At 41.0% G+C, this 8,400-nt stretch overlaps 1 protein-coding gene across 1 annotated transcript in view; it reads left to right on the top strand.

Annotated features, from left to right (window-relative positions):
- Positions 1-8,400, top strand: part of Efhb (EF-hand domain family, member B) — a 43,752-nt gene that overhangs the window by 17,746 nt on the left and 17,606 nt on the right. Inside the window, 3 exon segments of the mRNA XM_013022106.1 lie at positions 4,002-4,131; positions 4,534-4,617; positions 5,426-5,493. Of these exon segments, the coding sequence (XP_012877560.1) occupies positions 4,002-4,131; positions 4,534-4,617; positions 5,426-5,493 (282 nt within the window).

Genomic DNA, 8,400 nt, shown 5'->3' with positions numbered 1-8,400 from the left:
CTTCTTCTTCTTCTTCTTCTTCTTCTTCTTCTTTTGTTTTTTGTCAGTCATGGGGCTTGAACTCTGGGCCTGGGTGCTGTTCCTCAGCTCTTCAGCTCAAGGCAAGGGCTCTACCATTTGAACCACAGTGCTACTTTTTGGTTTTCTGGTGGTTAATTGGAAATAAGAGTCTCAGAGACTTTCCTGCTCAGGCTGGGTTTGAGCCATGATCCTCAGTTCTCGGCCTCCTGAGTATCTAGGATTCCAGGAGTAAGCCACCAGCGGCTAGCTGGCTTCATTTTAGTACTAAGTTTTTAATCAGATTGGCTAGGTTCAAATATTAGCTTATCTATTTACTGTTTTTTAGAGATTGAGCCCTTTTTAAAACCCGATCATCATCCCTTCTTATAACAATAGAGAATTAAGTGACTTGTTAAATGCCTAAGTACCTGAAAAATGGTAAATGTTCATGAATATTTATTTGATTGTTTGTTTATTTATTTGCTAATCCTGGGGCTTTAACTCAGGGCCTGGACACTGTCCTGGAATGTTTGTGCTCAAGACTCTATCTCTTGAGCCACAGCTCTACTTCTGGCTTTTTGATGTTTAAATAGAAGTAAAAGTGTCATCATAGCCTTTACTGTTCAGGCTGGCTTTGGACTATGATCCTCACATCTCAGCCTCCTGAGTAGCTACAATTGCAGGCCTGAGCCACTGTACCTGGCTCACAGTTATTAATTATTCTTATCAAGCGTTCTCACCTAACCTCATCTGTCATATTACTAGATTACATAAGCATGGATTAGATTTGTAGTGCTATGAAATGCAAATTACTTGGTAATATGTTTTTGCTACATACTATTAATGTAAAGGGAATTGATGGTTAGACCCTGACACATGTCACAAGAAAGCCCCATCTGGAGTCTGCCCACAGTCCCTTTCAAAGCTAGTCTCTTCTGGTTCCATGCACTCCTTAATGTGTTCCCGGTCCTGAGATAGTCCCTCTGTCCCATTCAGGCTGGCGCTGTTTCTCCCCACATGGACACCATATTCCTTCTCACGCTTTGACTTCTTCCCATATCTCTGTCCTCTGCTTCTGTAAGGCTCCTCCTTTCTTTCTTTCCATCATCCTTCCCTCCCTCATTGTTTGTAAAAATGTTTGATTTATGTAAAGTCAAAATGGGGTTCCTCCACAGTGTTGGGATTATAGGTCCTGTGCTCTCTCCCCCTTGAGCCATAGCTTCAGTTTTGGCTTTTTGCTGGTTAATTGGAGAAAAAAGGAGCAATAGACTTTCCTGCCTGGGCTGGCTTTGAACCAGGATCCTCAGATTTCAGCCTCTTGAGTCGCTTGAATTAAGTCATGAGTCACCAGTGCCCAACAATGTATGAACTTTGTGAGTTTTGTTGTTGTTTTGTTTTGTTTTGTTTTTCCTATGCTGGGGATTGAACTCAGAACCTTGGAACTGTAGGCAAGTGCTCTATCACTGTCTATATCCCCAGCCTTTATATATGTATTTGAGATATACATATATATGTATATATTATATTTGTTATTTATATAATATATTGTATATATAGGATATGTATGTATACACATTCAGGTACACATAAATACATATACACATGTATTCTTTTTCCTTCCATTTGTTGTTTTTTGTCTTATGAAATATTTTTGGCAGTTTATTCCTGTTGGTATTGTATCATACTTTTCACTATTACAAAAATGCACTGTTAAATACACTTTTGAATGTGCTCTGCTATGAACTTGGAATATATTGCTAGTTTCTAAACATTTGAAAATTTCACTCAGACAAATTATTTTCCTGAATAACTGCTTCACTTTGCTCTCAGACTCAGCAACTTATGAGAATCTCCATTTCCCCCCAGGCAGCCCTGAGTGATCTTAGCTGATCTTCATTTTTGCTTAACTGGGACACAATTTTTGATGTCATATTGCTGTTTTTATGTGAAACGTCCCTATTCAGAGAGGCTCAGTGTCCTTCATTTCTTACCATCTTAGTTGTTTTCTAGCTTCACTCATATGTTCTTTTTTTTGTTGGTAGTGGGGCCTGAACTCTGGGCCTGTCTCTCAACTCTTCTGCTCATGGCTAGCGCTCCACCACTTGAGCCACAGCACCATTTCTGGCCTGTCCTGCTTATGTGGTGCTGAGGAATTGAACCAGGACCTCATGTGTGCAAGGCAAGCACTCTTCCACTGAGCCACCTTCCCAGCCCCATACTTTCTTATTTTGCAATTGAAAACATTAATTCAAGACTTGAAAAACCGAAAGCTACAATATTAGATATTTAAAGAAAACACCGGGTTGGGAATAGGCTTAGTGGTAGAGTGCTTGCTAAGCATGCATGAAGCCCTGCATTAGATTCCTCAGTACCATATAAACAGAAAAAGCTGGAAGTGGTGCTGTGGCTCAAAGTGGTAGAGCACTAGCCTTGAACAAAAAAAAGCTCAGGGACAGTGCCCAGGTCCTGAGTTCAAGCCCCAGGACTGGCAAAAAAAAAACAAACAAAAAATCAAGTTATTCCATTATATGAAGGCACAATGCCTAGATGCATTTGATCATACAAAATTATATTAATCAAAATAAACTCCAGAAAACGGAAGCAGGAGGTTTTTTTTTCTTTTTTGCTATTTTTGTTTTCTTTTTGTCTAGTGTGTTTGCTTATATGTCTTTGAGAGGGTATGAGGAGGCAGAAATGGAGGTATAAGGGGTGAGCAAATGCACCAGTGGTCCTCACCAGACACTAACTTGAAAATGAACTATACAACCTGTGAGTGGGACTGGAGAGAAAAGATGTGAGAGGGAAGGGGTGACACTGTCTGAAGAGAAATTTATTTTTACCTGATTTATGTAACTGTAAACCCTCTGCACATCATCTTTATAACAACAATAACAAATTTTAAAAAGTTGTTCTGCTCATTTTTGCAATTTTTATCTTAAAATATTTTTATTGTTAATATAAAGGTGATGTACAGAGGGGTTACAGTTACATAAGTCAGGTAAAGAGTATATTTCTTTTGGGACAATGTCTCCCCTTTCCTTGCTTATTTCTGTTTTCTTTTCTCCCTCTTTTTTTTCTCTTTTTCATTTCTTTTCTTTTTTCTTTTTGTCGGTCTTGAGGCTTGAACTCTGGGCCTGGGCGCTGTCCCTCAGCTCTTCAGTTCAAGGCTAGCACTCTACTACTTTGAGTCACAGTCCCGCTTCTGGTTTTCTGGTGGTTAATTGGAGATAAGAGTCTCACAGACTTTCCTGCCCAGGCTGGCTCTGAACAGTGATCCTCAGATCTCAGCCTCCTGAGTAGCAGGGTTACAGGTTTGAGCCACCAATGCCCACCCAACACTTTTTTTCCCCAGTGCTGGGGCTTGAACTCAGGGCCTTGGCACTGTCACTTAGCTAATTTCTTTCTTTCTTTGTTCCTTTGGTTTCTCTCTCTCTCTCTTCCATTCCTTTCTTTCTTTCCCATCCTGGGGCTTGGACTCAGGCCTGGGAACTGTCCCTGAGCTTCTTTTGCTCAAGGCTAGCACTCAAGGCTGGCATTTGAGTTACAGCACTACTTCTGGCTTTTTCTGTGTATGTGGTACTGAGGAATGGAACCCAGGGCTTCATGCATGCTAGGCAAGCGCTCTACCACTGAGTTACTTCCCATCCCTCCTAAGTGTTTTATTGACTAATGTTATTTTTGTAAATGGTTATTGTTTTCATAATTTATTTTTTCTGCTAGGTAGTTATTATTAGTTTTGGTGCTATCTATGGGGTTTCCTACAGATAGCCTTCTTTATTAACATAAAGATTCTTGTACATTCTGTCATATCTCACCCGTCTCTGGCTCACATTGGAGGACTTGCTTCTGTCATCGGTAGCTAGAGATGCATCATTCCCTGCACTGTTTCAAGTTTGTTCCTTGTCCCCAGCTTGTCCTCAATGTCTATGAGAATGTAATGTGCTTCTTACAAGATAAGGTTATTTGTGTCTTGAGTCATTCCTCCTCCTCCTCCCTTCCAGGAGAAGCCAAGAACCGGAAATATAACACATCAAGTTTCCAAAAGTCTAACTTATTTGGAGTCCCAACACCACACTATAATAATGGGAAAAACATGGCAAAAAGTTTATATTGGCTCCATGAACTACAAATGTAAGTTTCCTTGTGTTTTCTCCAGGATTTAAATACATGTTTGCTTTAAAATACCACATCAATATGATTGAAATGTACATTTATCTTTAAGTAGTTGTCCAAAAGAGCTATCATGTTGCTCAAGGTTACAGCACCACTTCCGGCTTTTTCTCTGTATGTGGTACTGAGGAATGGAATCCAGGGCTTCGTGTATGCTAGGCAAGCACTCTACCACTAAACCACATTCCCAGCTCTATATTTTTATTATAGAGAATAAATGGCAGGAAAATAAATGCATAAAACCTTTTTTAACCATGGAATTTATTTTGAAACTAATTCTGTTCACTGAAGGTGTGGTGATGCTGACATTTCTCTACTGTACACTTTGCAGACAAGATAGCTGACAATTTTTAAATCTTGTAGGAAAAAAGGAAGTAAAATTGTATCCAAGAGAGTAGATGATTTCAATGAAAAGTTTCAACATAAACTTGGAAGAGTTTTAGATCCGTAAGTAAATGATTAACTTATTATTGGTAGTGTTTCTGCATGGAATTTAAAAAGTACTCTTAAGGTGAATATTGGTTTGTGTTCCATTAGATATTTATATCTATTAAGTAAAAAATATCTATGTCTGTAGATATATTTTGCTGTTATCAATGGAATTCTGTTTATCTTTATAGCCTTTGGGATTCTAGGAGAGCAAAGAGCTCTTAAGGGTGGACCAGACATTTGGAGATATGGGAGGGAGTATTTTGTATGAAGCCTTATTTCTAGAATGCCAGAAATATAATTCAGCTTTAAATGCTTCTCTGTCTCTGTCTATATTTTGGTAATTTTGCTCTGATTTTTTTTGAGGGGGGTAGGTTAGTAAGAGGCAGCTGCTGTTAATACAATATCCAGCTGTTGTTAATGCAAGTAGATGGTTAGACTAAAAAAGATCTTTGAAGATCTTAGAATTGATCCTTACAGTTTATTTATAAGAGAAAGTTTAGGGCTGAGGGCTGGTGGCTCAGGCTTGTCACCCAGCTACTCAGGAGGCTGAGATATTAGGATCATGGTTCAAAGACAGCCTGAGCAGAAAAGTCAGTGAGACTCTTGAACTAAAAAGCCAGAAGCAGATCTGTGGCTCAAGTGCTAGAGTGTTAGCATTGAGCAAAAAAGCTGGGGGGTGGGAGGGGGTGGGGCAGTAAGGGGAGAAGAGGGAGAGGAGAGGAGAGAAATATAGGTTGCTAAAAAGATGTGGAGAAATATACTTTAAATGCCAGAGAGGACATTTGCTTGGTGCTTTAACTAACGGATTCATTTTCTTCTATAGCATTGCAGATACAATGAATATCCCCCCAGGCTACACCTTTGGAGGCTGCCTCCATCCTGAGATATATGGTAAAAACAGAAGCTCTCCTTCAACAAACTTCGTCAAAGCCAGCACGCAGACTCAGGCCTGTAATCCTAGCTTCTCAGGAGGCTGAGATATGAAGATTATGATTTAGAGGCAACCCTGGGAGGGAAGTCCATGAGACTCTTACCTCCAATTAACCAGAAAAAGCTGGAAGTGGGGCTGTGACTCAAGTAGTAGAGCACTATTCTTAAGCACCAAAGCTCAGAGACAGTGCCCGGTTCCTAAGTTCAAGCCCTGGGAAATAAATAAAGGTAGGTAGGAAGGAAGGAAGTCCATCAGTCAAGCTCACAGGCTTTTAATTTATGATTTTAGCAGGGTAGTAGTAGCTCTTGCCTGTAATCCTGGCTACTCAGGAGGCGGAGATCTGAGGATCAAGGCTCAAAACCAGCCTGGGGAGGAAAGTCGGTGAGACTCTTATCTCCAATAAACCACCAGAGAACCAGAAATGGTGCTGTGGCTCAAAGTGGTAGAGTGCTAGCCTTGAGCTGAAGGGCTGAGGCACAGTGCCCAGGCGCAGAGTTCAAGCCCCACAACCCATACAACACCCCCACAAAAAACCCCCAAAAAACCCCAAACAGAAAAACAAAAATCTGATTTTAAAGGTGTGAAAGAGTTACATTAATAAAAAAATATGTAATATGAGAGGGATTTGTTTTCACATTATGTTGAAACTAAGTACAGTTTAAAGGCTTTGTAATGAATATCTGAAGTGTAGTTAAGTCTTAAATTTGATTCAGAAAATAAATACAGCCTTATTACACAGACAATGTGAAATGAAGCAGATTTTTAATTAATTCAGATATTGTCCGTAGGTCCTTGCTACTCAAAGTGTAGTTTATAGACAGGCAATATGAGAGCCCTTGGGAACTTCTTAGAAATGCAGAATTTTGGGCTGGGAATGTGGCTTAGTGGTAGAGTGCTTGCCTAGCATGCATGAGGTCCTGGGTTCAATTCCTTGGTACCACATAAACACAAAACAAACAAACAAACAAATAAATAACTTGAAACATTATATTAAAAAAAAAGAAATGCAGAATCTTGAGCCAGGCACCAGTGGCTCACGCCTGTAATCCTAGCTACTCAGGAGGCCAAGATCTGAGGATTGATGTTCAAAGCCTGCCTAGGCTGAGGAGAGTCTTCAATTAACCACCAAAAAACTGATAGCAAAGATAGGGCTCAAGTGGTAGAGCACTAGCTAGCTTTGAGAGAAGAAGCTAAGGACAGTGCCTAGGCCCTGAGTTCAAGCCCTAGGACTAGCACAAAAAGAAAAACACAAACAAAACAAATCAATTCAGGCTATACCTTAAAACTTGTATTCCTATTTAGGAGGCTGATATCTGAGAACTGAAGTTCATTGAAGACAGCCTGGATAGAAAGGACCTTCTTCTCCATCCCTCACCCCCAACATCATCGCCATGAGGCTTGAACTCAGGGCCTAAGTGGTGGCCCCAAGCTCTTTTTGGTCAAAGCTTGTACTCTACCACTTTGAGCCACAGAGCCACTTCCAGTTTTCTGGTGGTTAACTGGAGATGTGTCTCATGAACTTTCCTGGTGAGCTGGCTTTGAATTGTGATTCTCAGATCTCAGCCTCTGAGTAGCTAGGATTACAGGCATGCCACCAATGCCCAGCGACTTAAACTATTATCTTCAAGCAAAAAAAGCTGGAAGCAGAGGTGTGGCTCAAGTGGTTAGTGCACCAGTCTTGAGCAAAAACACCAAGTGTGAGGCCTTGAGTTCAAGCCCCCAGTACCAGCACAAAATAACTGAAATATAAAATAATATTTAAAACTTTACCAATTAAGGGCTGGGAATGTGACTTAGTGGTAAAGTGCTTGCTTAGTTAGCATGAAGCCCTGAGTTTGATTCCTCAGTACTACATAAATAGAAAAAACTGCAGTGGCACTGTGGCTTAAATGGTAGAGTGTTAGTCTTGAGCAAAAGCAGCTCAGGGACAGTGCCTAGACCCTGAATTCAAGCACCAGGACTGGCCAATAAAGTAAAATAAAACAAAATAAATACCAATTAGGGTGGGGCTATCGTAGAGCCCTTGCCATATCTGATTTCCTAACTCTGTGTGTGTGTTTGTGCACATGCGCACGCACGTGTGCACATGCATGCACACACATACAGGTGCCAGTTCCAGGGCTTGAACTCAGGGCCTGAGCACTGTCTCTAGGATGTTTTGCTCAAGGCTAGTACTCCACAGCTCCACTTTCAGTTTTTTGGAGGTTAATTGGAGATAAGAATCTTACTTGAAGATAAGAGACATCCCAGTCTAGACTGACTTCCAACCACAGATCCTTAGATCTCAGCCTTCTGAGTAGCTAACATTACAGGAGTGTCTGGTTTCCTTATTGTTTTGAATTTCACTCCCAAGGCCTTTTCTAGGTCTTGCTAATTTTAGACTGGTCTGATGGTTGGTTGCTGATCCATTCAGAGGGCTTAGCTCTGCAGCTCTTGTCCTGTTTCTGAATCCTACATTACTAGTGTGCTTCTCACCGCTCCTCAGGGGCTTTCCACAGAAAAACCATGAGCATAATTAGCTCCCGATTGTATGATGAGTAAACAACTTACACTAGCTAAGAGTGCCTATTCAAAAAAGACCCTTGATAGAGAGTCTTACACAGAGTAGGTGTAAGAATTAGTTGCCTTAAACTGGAACCAGTGTTCCAGCCAACTGCCAGCATGACCTTGGCTCCGGGAAAGCTAAGAGGTTGGGCAGGAAGTGGGGAAGTGTGTAGGCCAGGAGAAAATCAGTAGAGGCAGAAAGTCTTCTCTGGTAACACCCCTTAAGTCACCATATATGAAATAATGAGGTCAACTCTAGTTGGGGATGTGGGCTAAGACTCTTGGAGAATGGAACTGTGGATGGAGGAATGGGCGGGGGGGGG

The sequence above is a fragment of the Dipodomys ordii genome, unplaced genomic scaffold, assembly GCF_000151885.1.
Source record: "Dipodomys ordii isolate 6190 unplaced genomic scaffold, Dord_2.0 Scaffold60, whole genome shotgun sequence".
Lineage (NCBI taxonomy): Eukaryota > Metazoa > Chordata > Mammalia > Rodentia > Heteromyidae > Dipodomys > Dipodomys ordii.
This window is presented reverse-complemented; position numbering and strand designations above follow the sequence as displayed.